The sequence below is a fragment of the Aotus nancymaae genome, unplaced genomic scaffold (genome assembly GCF_030222135.1).
Source record: "Aotus nancymaae isolate 86718 unplaced genomic scaffold, 86718_ANA_hifiasm-v0.15.2.pri h1tg000012l, whole genome shotgun sequence".
Classification (NCBI taxonomy): Eukaryota; Metazoa; Chordata; class Mammalia; order Primates; family Aotidae; genus Aotus; species Aotus nancymaae.
In genome coordinates, this window is record NW_026988423.1 from 23,272,787 (window position 1) to 23,295,133 (window position 22,347).

General features: G+C 50.1%; 1 protein-coding gene across 1 annotated transcript; it reads right to left on the bottom strand.

The window, feature by feature from the left end:
* Window positions 1–59: 59 nt before the first annotated feature.
* On the bottom strand, window positions 60–21,960 carry TREH (trehalase). Its single transcript, XM_012470384.2, has 15 exons — window positions 21,843–21,960; window positions 5,843–5,943; window positions 5,571–5,715; window positions 5,402–5,489; window positions 4,113–4,213; window positions 3,861–3,953; window positions 3,616–3,732; window positions 3,383–3,505; window positions 3,088–3,137; window positions 2,759–2,953; window positions 1,637–1,854; window positions 1,268–1,379; window positions 804–916; window positions 510–563; window positions 60–265 (listed from the first exon to the last, which is right to left on the bottom strand). The coding sequence occupies exons 1-15, from the start codon at window positions 21,929–21,931 to the stop codon at window positions 113–115; spliced, it is 1,752 nt and encodes a 583-aa protein (XP_012325807.1). The 5' UTR covers window positions 21,932–21,960; the 3' UTR covers window positions 60–112.
* Window positions 21,961–22,347: the final 387 nt, after the last annotated feature.

Sequence of the window (22,347 nt, forward strand, 5' to 3'; positions counted from 1 at the left end):
ACTCTGATCAGAGGACAGGCTGGGAGGCAGGAGGGCATGAAGAGGCAGAAGAAGGCAGGAACTGGCGCAGAGGTTTAATGGGGCAGAAGCTGGGGTCAGGTGAGGAGGGCTGTCACTGTGGCAGGAGGCTGAGCAGGAGGCTGGGCAAAAGGGCGGCTGCCAGGCAGTGGGGCTCCAGGAAAGCCAGCTGGGTCCCTGAGGTCAGCCGGTCACCGTAGCGGTCCAGCAGCATCAGGACCACGCCATTGGTCCAGCCAAAGCCTTCCTGGGAAAGGCAGGGCAGTGGGGCCAAGTCTCTGGGAAAGCCCCAAACCCTTGGTGGGGGCTGTGGGCTCTCTCCCCAGGGACACTGACCCTGCCTAGCCCCAGCGGCACCGGGGAGCACCAGTCAGCTCCTCCCCTGGCCCACATGCAGGTGAGCACACTAGAGCCTAGGGCCGGGGGGCGTGGGCAGCAGAGCCCAGGAGTTCCCTGTAGGGCGTTGGCCAGCCCACCCCAGGCCTGCTCACCTGAACTTCATACTCCCCTCCCCCACCGGGCTGTCCACCGTTGCTGATGTCATACTGGGGACAAGAGAGTGGTCTGTAGGTCAGGCACTGCCCCACCCCACCCAACCCCAGGGACAACAAACCAGAGCTCCTGGGGCTGCTCTGTGTGCCCAGCAGCCCCTGCAGTGCCCAGGAGTGGCCACTCAGCGCCGCCACTGTCCCAGCTGTGCTGGCCCTGGGCCCTGCCAAGTGTGGCCCTCTAGCCTCAGCACGGGGACGCCCTGTGGGGCACAGGGAGGGCTTGGACCAGCTCACCTTCTCATACATGGCTGACTTTTGTGAGTAGACATCAAAGTTGGTTCGGATCCAATTCTGAGCCAGCTGGAAAGCCACTTCCTGGGCCCGAGGTAAAGCTGCCTTGGCCAGGCCTAGACCCCATCGCAGGCAGGACTCAACCTCCAATTCCCCATCCCAGACAGAGCACAGGCTGCACCCTACTCTCTCCAAGGAGGGAAAGAGGCCTGGCCCTAAGACCTCCTTCATGAGACCATGGGCCAAACTGCCCTTAATTGAGGGCCCTAGTTGAAGGGTGAACAGGACTGATTGCACTGGACAGGTCAGGTGGACATAAATGTTTGCCAAGTGGAGACCAGGAGAGCAGAGGAGCAAGAGAGAGGACAAGGGGCCTGTGTCTTTTGTTCATGCCTCCCCAGCACCTGGGAGGCCCACCTCTACACCCTGGGGAGGGCCCTGGGCTATGCCCAGCCCTGCCTCCCTACCTCTGATGACCAGGTCCTGCAGGGGGGCCCAGGCATTGGGGAAGTCCCACTGCTGGCCTGTCTTCTGGAGAGAGGTCGGGATCCCATACTGGTAAGTCAGGATCTGGCTGTCCTAGAAGATTCCAGACATTCCCATGACTGTGGGTGGGACTGGACTGGGAGCCAGGACGCTGGGCCCCCGCAGGAAGCCAGATGTCCCCTTCCTGGCCCTTCTCTTCTTGGCTCACAGCTGCCCCCCGGTGGCTGCGGCGGGACCTGCAGGCTGGGACAAGGGGCACGACCAGAGCGGCCTCCCCTGCAGGTCCTGCTCAGGGTCAGGAGGGGGCAGTGCTGCCTGCAGTGGGCCAGAGCCACCTGCTGTGCCCTTACCTCCAGGTATTTCAGAGCCTTGTCCGCCACGCCAGAGTCAGAGAAACACCCGGCCCAGAGTGGAGTGAGGTTGGATGGGTAAAACTCCCCGTTCTTCTTCTTGTTCTCAAGGTCGTAGTCGAACCAGGCACCCGCCTCCTCATCCCACAGGACTGCGTTCAGGGCGGCCAAGCGTTGTGCCCGCAGGGTTCTGTACTTCATGGCCTGGGATTCGTTCCCTGGGGCAGCGCCGCCTTTAGTCCCGGCAGCCGGGGCCCTGTGTGCCGGCCCCAGGCCTTTCATGGCTCTAGCTTGGCCTCCTCCCTTTGTGTTTCTCTGCAAGAGCTGAGACACCCTGATGACCGAGGGGATGTGCCCACTTGGAGCCCAGCACATTTCAGGCCTCTAGGTCCTGGAATTTCCTGAGCACAGGGCCCCGCCCTGCTCCCAGGGAACGACTGGTGCTGATCTGTCCCCAGGGTCTGTCCTCCCAAGTGCACTAGCTATGTGGATTCCCCTAGCTCTCAGGGGGTCAAGGGCAGCTGTCCGAGGCAGAGGGAGGGAAGGATTTTGGATATGTGGACTAGGGTTCCACTCACAGACCCTAGAGAGTCTCACAGTAAGAAAGGGAGGGGAGCTGGGTGTGGTGACTCAGGCCTGTAATTCTGGCACTTTGGGAGGCCGAGGCAGGAGGATCTTGAGGTCAGAAGTTTGAGACCAGCCTGACCAACGTTGTGAAACCCCATCTCTACTAAAAATACAAAAATTGGCCGGGTGTGGTGGCGCATGCCTGTAATCCCGGCTACTTGGGAGGCTAAGGCAGGAGAATCGCTTGAACCTGGGAGGTGGAGATTGCGGTGAGCCGAGATTGCACCATTGCACTCCAGCCTGGGCAACAAGAGTGAAACTCCATCTCAGAAAAAAAAAAAGGAAAAAAGAAAGGAAGGAAGAGGGAGCTTAGGGTGGGCTCCATTCGTCCTCTTGTCTGGTACACAAATGTGAGTGCAGGCTTCCACTAGGGCAGGGCTCGACAGGCTGGGTTGCTGAAGGTCTGTCACGCCAGGGTCCTGCTTCCAGTTCTATTGCCAAGCCTGAGGCAGGCAACCAAGCTCCCTGATTCCCCTTCCCTCCTGGGGTGCTCACCCAGCCTGGAGTAGAAGTTGCTCATCAGCTCTTCTGCTTGACATAGGAAGGCATTCAGGTCAACGGGCACAAGTTTGCTGGTTCGGATGCTGCTAAGCGAGTTGGGGTTTGGGCCTCCGATGAGCCAGCGTGAAGAGAAGTCCCAGCCAGACTCAGCCCCAGCCTTGAGCTCAGCCCACAGAGCCTCCCAGTCTCCTGTGAGGACAGAGCAGGGAACCCAGCCAGTCCCGGCTGCAGGATAAGGCAGCCGTTGACAGGGGACCAGAGCCTGACACAGCAGGTGTGCAGCCGCCCTGTCCCCAGCCCTCCCTTGCACTGCCGCTGCTCACCTTCCGGCAAGGTGTTGGCCAACTCTGCGTCTTTGCTGTAGGACTCCGGCCTGGCAAAGAGGGGAGGTGGGCAGCCTGGCACTGGTAGCTGCTAAGTCCCTCTGTGGTCAAGAGGAGGCTGAGCCACCCTGATCCAGCTGCCTTTGGGCCCCACAGCCTGGGATTGCAGAGGGCTCTTGATGTCACCATCTGAGAGGCCAGGCTAAGTCACTCCTCCTCTGGCCCAGAGCACTGTGATGCTCAAACCAGAGTGAGCAGGTAAGAGATTGAGGGGTGGGCTGTTGCAGTTCCTTACCTGGGTCCCCCGTAAGGGACATAATAGCGATTCAGGAGATAGTTTTTTCCTCCCACGCTCACAGAGACAGTCCTGTTCTTGGTCCAAAAGTCCAATTCCAAGGCTAGTGTCTCAATGTTCTCCCTGGAGTGAAGTGGGCAGCACGTCAGCCCAGGCGCGCTGTCCATCCCCAGCCCTGAGAGGTCCGAAGCGTGGGTGGGTCTGCAGAGCAGCGTGGGGAGGGCGGTACCCACTGTAGGAAGGCGGTGTTATTGGTGTGAGTCAGGTAGCGATCCATCATGAGGGTCAAGAGTGGGGGCTGGCTCCGCTGCAGGTAGTACACACGCCCACCATTGGGGACATGCCCGTAGCTGCCAAGGGGAATGACTGCTGAGATGCCCTCTGCCCAGCAACTGGCACCAAGGCAATCCAGCTCCAGGCCCGTGGCACACCTTCCTCTCCTCCCCACCTAGTCTGGAGGTGCCCGGCCCCCTCTCACGTTTTCACCAGGTCCAGGAAGTTCTGCAGCATGCCCTTCACCGTCTCAGCCATCTCTGACAGGAGCAGACCCTCCATGACCCAGTAGGAGTCCCTGGGGAAAGGGCAGCTCAGGCATCACCCTACTGCCTCCTTCTGCCCTGCACACCAGCCAGTGGGGCACCTTGCCCTGCTCAACACCCTGCTAAGCCCTGGGTTTCTCCACCACTGCGAGTCCCACAGGCCCCGTGGCCTCTCGGAACTGGGCGCTCACCAGTAGTAGAACTCAACAAAGCGACCGCCAGGCACAATGAAGGGATGGTCTGAGTAGATGAGAGAGAACCGCTCAGGGTGGCTGAGAACCTCTGGCTTCATCTGGAGTCAGGAGAGAAGGCAAGGGGAGCCTAGAATCCCCATGGAAGCAGAGTATTCAGGTGGCTGGGGGATCTGAGGCCCCGGGAGCCACAGGCTTTGGAGCCAGGCAGTCGGGCTCAGCTCTGGCTCCACTGCTGCTCAGCCGTATGATCAAGGCCTGGCTGCTGGGAGCCTTGGGGTCCTCATCTCTCACCTGCTGGCCTCAGGATTCCTGGCTCAACTTGGTGCTGGGTAGCAGTCCCAACCATTCAGCCAGGCACCAGGCAGGTGTCCACCAAGCAGTGGTCATTATGAAAACCCAGGGGAGGCTGGGTGGATAAGGAAGGTGCCAGCCCCCCATTTCCCCTCTACTCCCCATCCCTGCTGCCACCACCAAGCCAGGCCCAGAGGATTGATCCATCACCCCCATTCTCTGAGCCAGGTAAGGATAAAACCCCAAACCCTTTCCCCAGGTGAGGGGATGTGGATGAGCAAACAGGATGGGCCTGAGCACAGGGCCCGGCCCCACACAGCAGTACCACTGATTACTCCTGAGATGGAGGCCTGGCCCAGGAGCTCAGGGGAGCAGAGAGCCCAGCAGGCAGTGAACATCTACCCGCTGGTGCCAGAGGCAGTGCTGGGCAGCCTGGAGGTGGCAGGCTGGGGTTTCCTGGGAAGGTTGGGGAGCCTTTCTGGAGGAGGTGAGGCTTTAGAAGTAAATGCTGCCTTTCTGACCTCAGAAGTTTTGTGGGTTTTTTTTGTTTGTTTGTTTTTTGAGACGGAGTCTTGCTCTGTCGCCAGGATGGAGTGCAATAGCATGATCTTGGCTCACTGCAATCTCCACCTCCCAGGTTCAAGCGATTCTCCTGCCTCAGCCTCCCGAGTAGCTGGGACTACAGGCACCTGTCACCATGTCTGGCTAATTTTTGTATTTTTAGTAGAGATGGGGCTTCACCATGTTGGCCAGATTGGCCTTGATCTCCTGACCTCCTGATCCGCCCACTTTGGCCTCCCAGGGTGCTGGGATTACAGGCGTGAGCCATGGTGCTCAGCCCTCAGAATTTCTTTCTAGAGGGCTTCTATTTGAGGACCCAGGGGCCAGGGACTGGTTTCTCAGAAAAGGAAAGCTGATCTGTGCTCTGGAGTCACTGTGGGCCCCAGGCACATTCCTCTCTCCAGCCCCCTTGGCCAGGCCCAGGACACTGATACCTTCTTCCCCAGCTTCTTCCAGAGCTGGTGCAGCTGCCCTGCCCAGGCACGCAGTTTGCCATCTGAAATCTTCTGCAGAAACTGGGGGCTGGAAAAACAGGCCCCACAGGGTTCAGGGAGGCAGCTCGGTTGGAAGGGACCCTCTCTTGTTCCATGCCCAGAGTCATACCTGTCTTTCCAGTCCGCAGGGGTCCAGGGCTGCAGCTCCTGCCCCTTGTCCTGGAAGTGTTCTTGGACAAATGCCTGCAGCTGTTCCCTGGGGATGCTGTGATTGTGGCCCCTGGACAGCTCAGTGAAGGTCTGCAGGACTTGTTCTGGAGAGTGGGCAGCAGGGAGGGGTCAGCAAGGTGTCACAAGCCACTCCCTGATCACAGGGGCCTCTCTGCTTGGTCTTGCCCCCCTGCCTTCTTTGGAGAGGAGGTTCAGCCCTAGGAGCTTCACCTGGAGCTACAGACAGCGGCATGTCCACGAACTGCTTGTCATCCTGGTAGAGCTTGGCCATTTGAACTTGGTGCAGGAGCTCCCCGTGGCAGTAAATCTCGCTGCAGAGATAAGGATAGGAGCAGGTCAAGTCACCACCCCACCACCCCGCTGCATTAGGACAGAAGAGAAGGCTAGAGTCTGTGGCAGTCTGGCCAAAGCATGTTCCTCGGCTGGACAAGGGCTCTGTATGTGTTGGGGGGGGAGCGGATGTGGGTTGGAGTGACATACAGGGCTGAGGGAACAAGCAGGGTCTTTGAGCAATAAAGTACCTGTCCAACTGCCTGAGCCCACACTGGTTGCTAATTTGAGATGGTATAGAATAGCTAGTGGACAAAGGGAGGTTAACGCCTTAATCAGTGACGTGTTAGAAACTGGAATACTGCTGCGGCCAATTCTCTGCACAATGGCCCTGTGTAGACTTGATTGGAAGGGCTTATGGCAGAAGCCTGGGAGGTTCTGAAATGTCCCTTTCTAGAGTCTACACGAAGTGTGTTCCTAAACTGCTGAATCAAAACATCAGTTCAACTCTCTTAGGTGAGGTGCACCCAGTGGTGATGGTTGAGACTGGGTCAGGACATTTCCAGGCGCAGTGTATGGCATAGGCCATTTGAGAGACAATTACTAACTGGCCCTTGGGTGTTTCCTGAGATTGCCTCCATGACTGCAGGACGCAAAATCATCCTGAAACCTGAAATACCCATAATGTCTTGGGTGATGTCAGAGGAACGCTCTGAGACAAAGGCAGTGCCCAGAAGAGTTCCCGAATAAAATGGAAATGGTTTATTCAGGAACAGCGCTGCTCAGGGAATGCAAGGAGGTGCTGATGGTATTCATGAGCAGGAAGCCTCTTTCTCCCTAGGGCCAACTTTGGAAACACCAAGGAGCTGATGGATCCTAGTGCCACATAGGAGGGGCCCTATGAACAGCTCTCGGTTGAACAAGAAAAAGCTGCTTGGTTTATGGGTATACAGACAGTATCTTATCTGAAAGGCCTTTGCACTCTGACTGAGGATAGAAAATCTTTGAAGAAGGTAAGAACAAATCAGCTCAGTGGACTGAATTACATGCTGTTTTCCTTGCAGTAATAGAAGACTCGAAATGATGGCTGGGTGTGGTGGCTCATGCCTGTAATCCCAGCACTTTGGGAGGCCGAGGTGGGCAGATCACGAGGTCAGGAGATTGAGACCATCCTGGCCAACATGGTGAAACCCCATCTCTACTAAAAATACAGAAGTTAGCTAGGCATGGTGGCACGTGCCTGTAGTTTCAGCTACTTAGGAGGCTGAGGCATGAGAATCACTTTAACTCGGGAAATGGAGGTTGCAGTGAGCTGAGATTGCACCACTGTACTCCAGCCTGGGTGACAGAGTGAGACTGTCTCAAAAAAAAAAAAAAAGAAGACTCGAAGACTCGAATGGTAAAGCCCCTGTGTTTGGGTTTTTACTGACTCGTCGCAGTAGCCAATGGCCTGGCAGATGGGCTGTGAAAAACTCAACTACTAAAGGGTGGCCCACCTGGGGTATAACCCTATGGAAATTTTTTCTTTTTTTTTTTTTTGAGACAGAGTCTCAGTTTGTCACCCAGGCTGGAGTGCAGCGGCATGATCTCGGCTCACTGCAACCTCCACCTGCCGGGTTCAAGAGATTTTCCTGTCTCAGTCTCCTGGGTAGCTGGGACTACGGGTACATGCCACCACGCCTGGCTAATTTTTTGTATATTTAGTAGAGATGGGGTTTCACCTTGTTAGCCGGGATGGTCTTGAATCTCCTGACCTCATGATCCACCTACCTTGGCCTCCCAAAGTGTTGGGATTACAGGCATGCGCCACCACTCCCAGCTTAGCCTATGGAAATTTAAGCGGCACATTAAAGTGGCTTTGCATATCTGGTTATAGATGCAAATGTGCAAAATACTGCAAGATGCTATATTAGAACAGAAGATACTGTACCAATGTGGACCACCAAGTTACATTTCTTCAGATCAAAGAACACAATTGACAGCTCCTAGTATCCAAAATGGGCCAAGCAATACCACATTAAATGCACATATGGTGTTGCATACACCCTCAGAGTAACACTTTGGTAGAGAACTGGAACAGATAGTTGAAACATTTGCTGTCTAAAGTTGGGGAGATAAAAGCATGAAGGGGTGGCTTACACACCTTCAAAAGTGTGTGCTCTAGCCAGGCACGGTGGCTCACACCTGTAATCCTAGAACTTTGGGAAGCTGAGACGGGTGGATCATTTGAGGTCAGGAGTTCAAGACTAGCCTGGCTAATATAGTGAAACCCATCTACTAAAACTACAAAAATTAGCCAGGCATGGTGGCACATGCCTGTAATCCCAGCTACTTGGAAGGCTGAGGCAGGAGAACCCAGGAGGCGGAGTTTGCAATGAGCCGAGAACATGCCACTGTACTCCAGCCTGGGAGAGAGCAAGACTCTGTCTTTAAACAAAACAAAACAAAACAAAAGACCAGGCAGAGTGGCTCACGCCCGTAATCCCAACACTTTGGGAGGCTGAAGTAGGTGGATCACTTGAGGTCAGGAGTTAGAGACCATCCTGGCCAACATGGCAAAATGCTGTTTCCACTAAAAATACAAAAATTAGCTTGGTGTGATGGGTGCCTGTAATCCTAGCTACTTGGGAGGCTGAGGCAGGAGAATTGCTTGAACCCAGGAGTTGGAGGTTGCAGCGAGCTGATATCACACCACTGCACTCCATCTTGGGCAATGGAGTGAGACTCCATCTCAAAAAAAAAAAAAAAATCAATGACAGATGGTGAGGAAGAGACACAGTAGCTGAGAGTAAAGGAATGAGTAAATGGGTTATGCAATGACGGAAATCCAATATCCCATTGGTGCCTGGAAAGACTTGAAACAAGAGAGTAAGATTGCCTCTTAGCATGATTATACCAGATGCCTGAAAGGGGGAAGCCATGCATTTGACAAGACGACTTCTGCTTTTGGGACCTCACAAGGTCAAATGGCAGCCTGTAAACCTGAGTGGCACTGCTCAGAGATTTGGCCATATGATACAATGATGAGCTGCATTAATTGCTGACAAGTGAATGTAACGCTAGCCATGTGTCAGAGACTTTTGACCTTAGTTTTCAGGTTACATCTACTACGAAGGATACCATTTGGGAAGGAATTTCCAGGAACTTCTCATTTTGGGGCCTTTGGGTTGTGTGATTTACAACTCCTGGCAGACTAATCACTGTGTAACTGTAAACCTTGATCACTGAATGCTTAGAGAGGTCTCCGGTTAAAATGAACGAAATACAGCAGCAGCATGACAAGACAGCCTGTCACAATGAGCTCCATGCACAAATGCAGATCACTCTTGTTTTTGTGGATGAAAAGCTGTTAAACAGAATAGAAAAAAAAATGTGTTTTTTAAAATTTTTTTAGACAAGGGCTTGCTCTGTCACCCAGGCTGGAGGGCAGTGGTGCAATCACAGCTCACTGTAACCTCCATCTCCCAGGCCCAAGTGATTCTCCCACCTCAGCCTCCTGAGTAGCTGGGACTACAGACAGGCACATGCCAGCATGCCCAGCTAATTTTTTTTCAAGTTTTTGTAGAGACAGGGTCTCAGTATGTTGCTCAGGCTGGTCTTGAACTACTGGATTCAAGTGATGATCCTCCTGGCTTGGCCTCCCAAAGTGTTGAGATTACAGGTGTGGGTCAGCATGCCCAGCCCAAATGGGTTTCTTATAATATTAAAGCAGTAGACAACCCATGATATGTCCAAATTCTTCTGGGAACAGCCCCATGCTGAGACAAGGAAGGCTATGGGAGGCCTTCTGGCATTCTCAAACTAACTACACCTAGGTGTGACAACCACCCATCTAACCCCAGTATGGGGAACTCACAAATTCCGGGTACAAAACATGTATCCTAACTACACACAGGCCTTTAATACAAAATCGCCACAGTATACATGGTAGAATAAACATTGGCCCATGAGATAGAAAAGGCTCTAAGGGAGATAGGTTCCCCCATCATGGACAAGCTGAATTTATTAATACTTTTTTTCTACTTTCAAGCCTTTTATCCCTTACAAATTTATTTATTTATTTATTTTTTTGAGACTGAGTCATACTCTGTTGCCCAGGCTGCAGTGCAGTGGTGCAATCTCAGCTCATACAACCTCCGCCTCCCAGGTTCAAGCAATTCTCATGCTCAGCCTCCCGAGTAGCTGAGATTACAGGTATGTACCACCGTGCCTGGCTAATTTTTGTATTTTAATAGAGGCAAGGTTTCACCATGTTGGCCAAGCTGGTCTCCAACTCCTGACCTCAGATGATCCGGCTGCCTTGGCTTCCCAAAGTGCTGGGATTACAGGCGTGAGCCACCACACCCGCCCTACAAATTTACTTTTAACAAGGAGAAGCATGTTGAGAAAAAGATGTATTAGAGGAGGAGGAAATACTTCCAAACTCAATCTACGAAGCCAGTATTACTCTGATACCAAAACCAGATGAAGGCCGGGTGTGGTGGCTCACGCCTGTAATCCAAGCACTTTGGAGGTCAAGGTGGGCGGATCACCTGAGGTCAAGAGATCGAGACCATCCTGGTCAACATGGTGAAACCCCCTCTCTACTAAAAATACAAAAATTAGCTGGGCATGGTGGCACACGCCTGTAGTCCCAGCTACTCGGGAGGCTGAGGCAGGAGAATTGCTTGAACCCAGGAGGCGGAGGTTGTGGTGAGCCGAGATCGCGCCATTGCACTCCAGCCTGGGTAAGAGCAAAACTCCGTCTCAAAAAAAAAATTAAAAACATTTAAAAAAAGAAAGAAATCAATCTCCAGGCTGAGCGTGGTAGCTCACACCTGTAATCCCGGAGGCCAAGGCAGGTGAATCACCTGAAGTCAAGAGTTCGAGACCAGCCTGGCCAACATGGTGAAACATGGTCTCTACTGAACATACAAAAAAATTAGCTGGGCGTAGTGGCAGGCACCTGTAATCCCAGCTACTCAGGAGGCTGAGGCATGAGAATTGCTTGAACCAGGGAGGTGGAGGTTTCAGTGAGCCGAGATCATGCCACTGCACTCCAGCCTGGACAACAGAGTAAGACTCAGTCTCAAAAAAAAAGAAAAAAGAAATCAATATCCAGTTCTACTCCCCTACCCAGAGATTGGGAGTTGGGGCTGATATCACTTGGCTCAAAACCCCACTTCTCCAAACACACAGTTTGGTCTTTCTGGCATGTCCAATCCTCGTCCTGAGTCAGCTAGTTAGTATAATCTATCTAAAGCCTCACCATGAATACAGACACACCTATCATTTGAGAAATTCCAGGAGCTTAGAAGTTACTTCCCAGCAACCTGGGTCAAAGAACAGACAAACTCTTTTTATTATACAACAGTCCAGTCCCTAGCCTTTACCCATAGATCCCTTGTAGCAAAACAATTATACTTTCCCGAGCAACTGCATTTGTTATAGCATTTTTGTAACAGATAAAGAAATAATATCAACATGAGTATGCCGAAAATTTACAGGAACTAGTGTGGAAGTGGAGATGGGAAGCTTTTAGCTCAATTTTCCAATTCATGTGACCCTGAATATTAGTATTATAATCTTGCCAGCAATGCCAGTGTTTTATCATATTGCACTTTGGTAGCTATAACCTGAAAAATAAGAGTAAAAAGATGTTCACACATTACTAGAGTCCCATTGACATTAATAATTAGTCCAGTTCATCACCAGATCATATGACAAAATGTCTCCCAGTATCAGGCCACTCAGGCTTGCAGGTTCCTTTTTGATCTTGTCAGGTTCCAAAGCAGGAGTGGTCTTGGCAAAAATATGGCTTCCCCCTTTCAGGCATCAAGTGTAATTGTACTAAGAGGAAATATCGTTTCTCTGATCTTCTTTCTAAGCATTAATGTAAAAGTGTACTTCCCTCATTGCATTTCTTATTAATGCATTGATTTATTCATTTATTCCCAGCTACTACACCTCGCTCTCAATTTATACCCAAACTTTTCCCCCTTTGGAAAGGACATTGGGTTAGGCCACTGTGTTTATCCAGATTGCAGGTAGAAACACTTGTCTTGTAAATGCTTCTCCTTTAGTTCACTCCCATTCATATAGGGCAGGCTTACATAGGTACAGAACTAGTAAGCTATCTTGAGCAGTAGGCAATATATTTGTATTCATTGTTAGCCCCATTTTTGCTAGATGAGGTGGAGGCACAACATGCCCCAAAAGACCCTTAAGAATTCTCACATAAAAGTTATTTTTATTTTATTTATTTATTTTTTTTTTGAGACAGAGTCTTGCTCTTGTCACCCAGGCTGGAGTGCAATGGCACAATCTTGGATCACTGCAGCCTCCACCTCCCAGGTTCAAGCGATTCTCCTGACTCAGCCTCCCAGGTAACTGGGATTACAGGCGTATGCCACCACGCCCGGCTAATTTTTGTATTTCTATTAGAGATAGGGTTTCACCATGTTGGCTAGGCTGGTCTCAAACTCCTGACTTTGTGATACACCAGCCTTGGCCTCCCAAAGTGCTGGGATTATAGGCGTGAGCCACTGTGCCCAGCCAAAATTTTAAGAATATAGTCACATTTTCTTGCTTAGGGATAATTGCTGCCTCTTGCATTTGTATCTGCAGTCCAAATTCAGAATCCTAGCAGATAAATTTAACCAAGAGATTAAAATAGTTGAAAAGAATCAAGCAAGAAATCTTAGAGCTGAAAAATGCAATTGGCATACTGAAGAATGCATCAGAGTCCTTTAATAGCAGAGTTGATCAAGCAGAAGAAAGAATTAGTGAGCTTGAAGACAGGCTATTTGAAGATACACAATCAGAGAAGACAAGAGAAAAAGGAATAAAACACAAGCATGCCTACAGGATTTAGAAAATACAATCAAAATGGGCCGGGTGTGGTGGCTCACGCCTATAATCCCAGCACTTTGGGAGGCCCAGGCAGGTGGATCATGAGGTCAACAGATCGAGACCATCCTGGTCAACATGGTGAAACCCCGTCTCTACTAAAAATACAAAAATTAGCTGGGCATGGTGGTGCAAGCCTGTAGTCCCAGCTACTCGGGAGGCTGAGGCAGGAGAATTGCTTGAACCCAGGAGGCAGAGGTTGCAGTGAGCTGAGATTGTGCCATCGCACTCAAGCCTGGATAACAAGAGCAAAACTCTGTCTCAAAAAAGAAAAGAAAATACAATCAAAATGCCTCAAAATGGCAAATCTAAGAGTTATTGGACTTCAAGAGGAGGCAGAGAAAGAGAGAGGGACAGAAAGTTTATTCAAAGAGATAATAGCAGAGAACTTCCCAAACCTAGAGAAAGATATCAATATCCAGAACAAGAAGGCTATAGAACACCAAGCAGATTTAACCCAAAGAAGTCTACCTCAAGGCATTTAATAATCAAACTCCCAAAGGTCAAGGATAAGGAACGGATCCTAAAAGCAGCAAGAGTAATGAAACAAATAATATACAATGCAGTTCCAGTACATCTGGCAGCAGACTTCTTAGCGGAAAGCCTACATCCAGGAGAGAATGGCATGACATATTTAAAGTGCTGAAGAAAAAAACCTTTTACTCTAGAATAGGGTACCTGGTGAAAATATCGTTCAACCATGAAGGAGAAATAAAAGACTGCCAGACAAGCAAAAGCTGAAGGTTGTCATCAATACCAGAACTGTCCTACAAGAAATGTAGTGTACTTCGATCAGAAAGAAAAGGATGTTGGCCGGGCGCGGTGGCTCACGCCTGTAATCCCAGCACTTTGGGAGGCCAAGGCGGGTGGATCACGAGGTCAAGAGATGGAGACCATCTTGGTCAACATGGTGAAACCCCGTCTCTACTAAAAATACAAAAAATTAGCTGGGCATGGTGGCGCATGCCTGTAATCCCAGCTACTCAGGAGGCTGAGGCAGGAGAATTGCCTGAACCCAGGAGGCGGAGGTTGCAGCGAGCCAAGATCGCGCCATTGCACTCCAGCCTGGGTAACAAGAGGGAAACTCCGTCTCAAAAAAAAAAAAAAGAAGAAGAAAAGGATGTTGATGCGCAATAAGAAACCACCTGGGCCGGGCGAGGTGGCTCATGCCTGGAATCCCAGCACTTTGGGAGGCCGAGGTCGGAGGAACACTTGAGGAGTTCAAGACCAGCCTGACCAACATGGTAAAATCTTGTGTCTACCAAACAATACAAAAAAATTAGCCAGGTATGGTGACACGCACTTGTAGTCCCAGCTACTCAGGAGGCTGAAGTGGGAGAATTGCTTGAACTAGAGAGGTGGAGATTGCAGTGAGCTGAGATCCCACCACTGCACTTCAGCCTGGGTGACAGAGTGAGACCCTGTCTCAAAAAAAAAGGTAATGATCTCTGGGTGCAGTGGCTCATGCCTATAATCCCAGCAATTTGGGAGGCTGAGGCAGGCGGATCACTTGAGGACAGGAGTTTGAGACCAGCCTGGCCAACGTGGTGAAACCCCGTCTCTACTAAAAATACATAAAATTAGCTTGGCATGGTGGCATGCCTGTAATCCTAGTTACTTGGGAGGCTGAGGCATGAGAATCACTTGAACCTGGGAGATGGAGATTGCAGTGAGCCATGATGGCGCCACTGCACTCTAGCCTGGGTGACAGAGTGAGACTTCACCTCAAAAAAACAAAACAAAACAAAAGAAATCACCTGAAGGTACAAAACTCACTGGTAATAGTAAGCACACAGAAAACCCACAGAATATCACAACACGGGAACTGTGGTGTGTAAACTACTCTTATCCTATGATTCTGCAGTCCTGGGACCACTGGGATTTACTGGAACCACTGAATCAGCTGGAAAAAAGAAAGTTTAGATAATGTGGGGAAGAAAGAAAATGGTATAGTCATACCACGTGGGAAGAATTGCTGGTCATCGTCCCCCGGCCCCTCTTCCCTAATAACTTCCAGAGAAGCAGAAGAATCTAATAGGGGCAATGAGCCTCCTTGAGCCCCCTTACGTTGAGTGTGAGCACATACTTGTGTAGGCGTGTAAGCCAGCCTTTCATACCCTTATTCCCTGCTGTTTTAGATAGCATGTTTCAACTGCCCATTCCAATTCTCTATTGAACCGGTACTCTGAAGATGAAAGTGTTTCTTGATCTGAAGAAATGTAACTCAGTGGTTCAAATTGGTGGGGTATCTTTTGTTCTGACCCTTTGACAGTGTCAGTATTTTGGGCATTTGCATCTATCACTGGTCATGCAAAGCCCAGTTCAGAACCAGTGTCTACTCTTGTCAGGACCCATCTGTGGCCTCCAGGCCTACCAGCATCAGCTCACCTTGCCAGCTACATGCAGGGCCTTCCCTCCAAGGTAATCTTCCACAGCCATGTGCAGTCTTTCTCTTTTTGGCAGACAGAAAAATACTAGCATTTTGTGCCTCGAGGGGAACAAGATGACTAGGTCTAGATTCAGCCCCTGTCTGCATGGCTGCTGCCCCCCAGTGTCCATTCATTTCATGAACACAGGTGGCCACCTCAAGCGAGCACACAGGGATGCCTCCTGCTTGCTGCCCCACTTACTTTCTGACCCTGGAAAGGGGTTCTTCTAATGGACATCAACATATCCTGCTTTAATGCACTCTAAAATTCCTGTTGTGATTTCCATATAGACATTGTCCTTCTGCCTGACCATATGGCCAGGCCATTGGCCACGGTCCAAGAGTTAGTAAGAACCTAAACAGTATGCAGCTCAGCCCACAGAGCTGATTTGTTTTGCCTTCTTTGATCAGAATGACAACCTTCCAAACAGTAGTCTGTTCATTCACCTTGCGACTGCCATCCATAAACCAAACAGCTCTTTGTTGGTCAATCGAGAGCTGTCAATAGGTCACCGTCCTATTGGCAATAGAATCTAACAACTCCTTGAGTGGATCCAAAGTCGGTCCTAAGGGAAAGGAGTCTACCTGCTCTTGAATATACTGAATAACTCTGCATTCCCCTAGGAGCTTGTTCCTGCATCCAGCCATTTCCATTTCATTATAGAACTCTTCTGGGCCCTGCCCACTCTCTGAGAGCATTTCTCCAACATCACCCAAGATATTATAGGTATTTCAGGTTTCAAGATTATCTTACATCCTTCAGTCATAGGGGCAATTTCAAATAATGTCTGATAGCAAGCTAATAATTACCTCTCACATGGAAATTCTCTAGTTCAAAGTCTCAGCAGTCGTGCCAGGAGGTGCTCTAAGGCTTTTGCTTTAAAGTCCAGTCTATGCTCCAGAGAAGGCTAGTAATCTGTGTGGACTTGGGCAATCTTATTTGTCCCTTTTGGAATGTCCAATCAATATTGCTTGATGGCTGGGCACGGTGGCTCATGCCTGTAATCCCAGTACTTTGGAAGGCTGAGGTGGGTGGATCACTAGGTCAGGAGTTCGAGACCAACCTGACAACATGGTGAAACTCCGCCTCTAAAAAAAAAAAAATTTAAATATTGCTTGATGAGTGGATTTCCATGCCTTCTGTTTTACAATACTAGGTAGTGGAAATGTTTCCTGGTCAGATACAATATCCATCCCTGTAATATATTCAGGTAGAAGAGAGGCAAGCACTCCACATAAAACCTGTTGAAGCACATACCATTTTTTCCCAAACATTCCCTTTAATCCCATCAACCTCGAATTCTTATCTGTGCCGCCATTAAGATAACACCAGCAGGTTTTGGTTTTACAATGCTGGGTAGCAAAACTGTTTCCCAGTCAGACATAATATCCATTCCCATAAAACATTCAGCTGAAGGAGAGGCAAGTGCTTCACATAAAGATTGTTTAAACATTCAACTTTTCTTTCTTTCTTTCTCTCTCTCTCTCTCTCTCTCTCTCTTTCTTTCTTTCTTTCTTTCTTTCTTTCTTTCTTTTTCTTGAGACAGAGTTTCGTTCTTGTTGTCCAGGCTGGAGTGCAGTGGCACAATCTCGGCTTATTGCAACCTCTACCTCCCAGGTTCAGGAGATTCTCCTGCCTCAGCCTCCTGAGTAGCTGGGATTAAAGGCATGCACCACCACACCCAGCTAATTTTGTATTTTTAGTAGAGATGGGGTTTTACCATGTTGGTCAAGCTGGTCTTGAACTCCCAAGCTCAGTTCATCCGCCTGCCTCAGCCACCCAAAGTGCTGGCATTACAGGCGTGAGCCACTGTGCCTGGTCCAACATTCAACTTTTCATCCGAACTTTCACTTTAATCCCATTGACTCTCGCATTTTTATATTCTTTTTTTCTTTTTTTTGAGACAGAATTTCCCTCCGCAGTGGCTCATGCCTGTAATCCCAGCATTTTGGGAGGCTGAGGCAGGCGGATCACCTGAGGTCAGGAGTTCGACATCAGCCTGACCAACATGGAGAAACCCCATCTCTACTAAAAATACAAAAATTAGCTGGGCATGGTGGTGCATGCCTGTAGTCCCAGCTACTTGGGAGGCTGAGGCAGGAGAATCACTTGAACCTAGGAGGCAGAAGTTGCAGTAAGCCAAGATCTCTCCATTGCACTCCCCAGCCCAGGTGACAGAGCTAGACTCCGTCTCAAGAAAAAAAAAAAAAAGCAATCAGGGACCACTCCCTCTGTCACCTAGGCTGGAGTGCAGTGGTGCAGTCATGGCTCACTGCAGCCTCAACCTCTGGGCTCAGATGATCCTCCTACCTTGGCCTCCGGAATAGCTGGGACTACAGGTGTGTGCCACCACATTTGGCTAATTTTTTATTTTTTGTAAAGATGGGATTTTGCCATGTTGCCCAGGCTCCTGATAGCTTTTGTTAATAAGGTGACTTATGGTGGGTTCCTAGATAGCTTCAGCTAACAAGATGACTCCACATGAAGGCAGGCCATGCCAGAAAGGCCAAGCATGTGTTTAGAGGGTTGGGGCTTTAGTCCACATGATGTCAGCCCAACTTCTCAACCTTCAGGGAGGGGAAGGGGCTGGAGATCGAGTTGAATTACATGATTAATGATTCAATCAATCGTGTCTATGTCATGAAACCCCAGTAAAAACTCTGGACTCCAAAGTCCTGGTTGGTAAGCTGGGCACAGTGGCTCTTGCCTGTAATCCCAACACTTTGGGTGGTTGAGGTAGATGGATCACTTGAGGCCAGGAGTTTGAGACCAGCTTGGCCAACATGGTAAAAAAACAAACAAACCCTGTTTCTACTAAAAATGCCAAAAATTAGCGGGGCATGGTGGTACATGCCTGTAATCCCAGCTACTCAGGAGGCTAAGACACGAGAATTGGTTGAACCTGGAAGGCAGAGGTTGCAGTGATTTGAGATTGCACCACTGCACTCCAGCCTGGGCTGGAGTGAGCCCAGAGTGAGACCCTGTGTCAACAAACAAACAAATAAAACAAAAAAATACCAAGTCCTGGTTGGTGAACACATTTATGAGCCAGGAGGGGAAACATCCTGATCCATGGGGAAAGGACACAGAAGCTCTGCATTCAGGCCCCTCTAGACCTTGCCCCATGTGGCCTTTCATTTGGCTGACTCTGGCTTGTATTCTTATAATAAAGCTATATCCCTAAGTATAACCATAAGCTTTTCAGAGTACTGTGAGTTGTTCTAGCAAATTATCAAATCTGAAAGAGTTATGGGAACTCCTAAATTTATAGTCACTTGGTTAGAAGTGCAGGTGGCCTGGAGACCCCTGAACTTGTGGCTAGTGTCAGAGGTAAGGCCGTCTCACTCAGGACTGTGCCCTGAACCTGGGTGTGGATTCTGCGCTAACTCCCTATGGTTAGTGCCAGGATTAAACTGCAGTATTGCAGTTCGTGTGGATTTACTAGAATGACCCTGACTCACTGAAACATGCGGGTTGGGAAGAGAAAAGACAAAAGGGCAGAGGAAGAGAAACCTTTCATTCTTGAGTGGCTACAGGGTCACCCATGGTGTGAAGCGCAGTCATACTGCAATCAGTTATTGGAGGTAAAAGTGACCAATGGAACTTAGAGATGATTGATATCTAACTTTTGGGGAGTTAACCCATGTGCATAAGGAAATGTATACTACTTAGAAGAAAAGCAAATATACAATCCCTATAGATTTTTATCTCTAATAGCCAAACTGAAAGTGAAAGACGGGCCAAGTTTAGATTCTGGCAGTGGAATTACAACCTCTAGTCCTGCACTGTGGTACCAAAAGCAACTGCTGAAGCCCTGATGGGCACTACAATGAGATTGAGAGAATATAAAAATGCTGCTGGGTGTGGTGGCTCATGCCTATAATCCCAGCACTTTGGGAGGCCAAGGCGGGAGGATCACTTGAGGTCAGGAGTTCGACACCAGCCTGACCAACATGGGGAAACTCCATCTCTACTAAAAATATAAAAATTAGCCGGGCGTGGTGGCACGTGCCTATGGCTGCAGCTACTTGGGAGGCTAAGGCAGGAGAATCACTTGAACCCTGGAAGCAGAAGTTGCAGTGAGCCAAGATCTCACCATTGCATTCCAGCCTGGGCAATAGAGCTAGACTCTGTCTCAAAAAAAAAAAAAAGCAATCAAAGACCACTATGAATAACAAAGACGCTTCTATGACTTGAGAGATTCCAGGAAGTTAGAGGTTACCTTGGAGGAACCCAGGACAAAGACAAAATGAATTCTTTATTATACCAGAAGTGGAGAAGTGGCTCGTGCATGAAACGACTGACTCAGCAGGTCTGCCGTGTTCAAACCCTGCACATTTCAGAGAAAGTTCTGGCCTGTGACCAGCCCTGAGAGAAAAGATTTAAATTACTGAAATATGCTGCCTGGTAAGTCTTTGTTTTTCTGGGGCCTTGGGCCATGCCAGATATTTGATGCTAATAATGTGATTTGTGGCAGGGGCTTTTGGCCACCCAGTATCAGTTTGACCTCTGGAGACCTGGAGAGTGAGTAACTGAGGTCAGCCACATGCATAGTCCATGCTTCCATCACTGACCTCCAATAAAAACACTGGACACCAAGACTCAGGTCAGCTTCCTTGGCTGGCAGTACTTCATGTGTGCTGTCACACACCACTGCTGGAAGAACCAAGTGCTGTCCATATAAATCCACTGGGAGAGGAAAAACTGGAAGATTGAGCTTATTTTCTCCTGGACTGGGCCCTACAATATTTTACTTGATGGCTTTAATGTGTATCCTTTCACTATAAGAAACCGTAATCATGCTATAACCATTTGGGAAGTATTAGTAAGTCACTGGCCTGAGGTTGGTCTTAGGGAACACCAATAAAGTCATCTTCTCCTACATTTGGCAAACAGCCTAATGCTTGAGAAAACACTGGAGCACCCAGCCTCTCTGAAGTCCTCATTACAGACACAAGACTTCAGGACAAAAGCTATTAATTATCCCAGCACACTTTTCCCCTTCATACTCCACAGTTGTCATGGGCAAGCACCGTCACCCCTCCCTGTAACACACACCCCTATTGAACCCCTTCTCTCCGTCCCTAGTCCTAGCACTGGAGCCCAAGCCCAGACCTGACCCTCTCTCTGGACCTGTTCCCACTCTGCCCCAGTCACACAGGCCGGCTTCCCAATCCCTGAACAGCGCCTCAGGGCCTCTGCACGGCCGTTTCCCTGCCTGGACTGTCCTCTCCAAGATCAGTTCAGTGATGGTTCCTGCTGCAATTCTGCTCACACATCACCTCCTCAGAGACACCTTTCCTCCTATCTTCTCTTTTTTTTACTTTTTTCACGCCTCCCGCCAAAACATTTTAAGTTTTTGTTTTGGTGGGGGATGGAGTCTCACTCTTGTCATTCAGGCTAGAGTGCAGTGGCACAGTCTCGGCTTACTGCAACCTCCGTCTCCCGGGTTCAAGTGATTCTCCCGCCTCAGCCTCCCAAGTACCTGGGACTACAGGCATGTGCCACCACATTTGGCTAATGTTTTATTTTTAGTAGAGATGGAGCTTCACCATGTTGGTCTCGAACTCCTGACCTCAGTTGATCTGCCTGCCTCGGCCTCCCAAAATATTGGGAGCCACTGTGCCCGGCCCTCCCTATCTTCACTAATACACCCTCTGCTCACCCACAACCAGCAGGTCCCTAACTTTGCTGTACTTCAAACTGTGCTTCTGTTCCTGCTTTGCTTCTCTTATTATTGTTCTTGCAGGAGCTGGTAAAGTGACTGATGTGGCCACAGCTCCATAAATCCATGTGGAATGAAGGGTGGACATTGCCTGAGTCCAGGAGGCAGGATAGGCTGGCTCATCTCTGTCCCTGGTGGTGGAAACTCAGGCTCAGGAAAGAGCTTTGACCTGCCCTGTGTCACAGAGAGAGTTTCAGGGTCAGGGCTTAAGCCCGGGTGCTGTGTTCAGGCCCTTAGGCCACCTCTCATACCCAGGCTAGGAAGCTGGAGCAGAACGTTTGCTAGAACAATCCTGAGAAGCCTGCATAGCTCGAGGGGCAGCGTGGAGGAGGAGAGGGAGGGAGAGTGGGCTTCAGTCAGCAGGCTCTTGGAGCTCAGGCCAGGCTCAGGCAGCTGCACCTGGTGTCAGGACTGCAGGTCCTGGCCAGACACAGTGGCTCACGCTTGTAATCCCAGCACTTTGGGAGGCCAATGCAGGTGGATCACTTGAGGTCAGGAGTTTGAGGGCAGCCTGGCCAACATGGTGAAACCCCATCTCTACTAAAAATACAAAAAAAATTAGCCAGTTGTGGTAGTGTACTCTTGTGATCCCAGCTACTCAGGAGGCAGAGGCAGCAAAATCCCTTGAACCCAGGAAGTCTAGGCTGCAGTGAGTGGAGATCGTGCCCCTGCATTCCACCTGGACAACAGAGCAAGACTCTAATAAAAAAAGGACTGCAGATCCAGTGCCCAGCACAGAGCCTGCTACACAGAAACCCTCATTTTCTTCTCTTCCCTACTCTTTCCTTCCTTTATATTCCCTTTCTTCCCCTCTGAAGTGCTGACCCCAGAGCCTGAGCTCTCATCCCAGCCTCTCTCTTATTGCCATCCTCCCCCACTGCCCTCCCCACACCCCTACCTCTCACAGGGTGGGGGTAGGGCCTCCTGGGACCTCAGCCCCAGCCCCAGCAGCAGCAGCAGGCACAGCTCCCAGGTCCTCCCTGGCATGGTGGTGGTGGCTGTGACTATGACTGAGCAAGCCCGGGCACCTTGGGCTTGCTGGGCACAGCCTGGCTCGCCTGCCTGTCCAAGTCAGCCAAAGTCCAGCCTTCGAGGCGTGGCCACCTGAGGCGACATGTGCTTGGTCTGCGTGTGGCCTGCTTGCCCCTCCTGCTCCCAGGGCACAGTGGCCATCCCACCCCCTTCCACTTTGCCTCTTCTATTTCACAGTCCCAGTTGGTGCCGTTGGCTCAGGCTCTTCCCTCAGAGCATGGGGGAGGGGGTGGGGAATGGGCACCTGAGGGCCAGGGACACAGTCAAGGCCACATACCTGTAACCTTGGGTGGCCCCAAGATCACCAACCTCAAAGAGTTACCATTTCCCTTACCATTTCAAATGGAATGGCTCAGGATCGATCCTGTCCC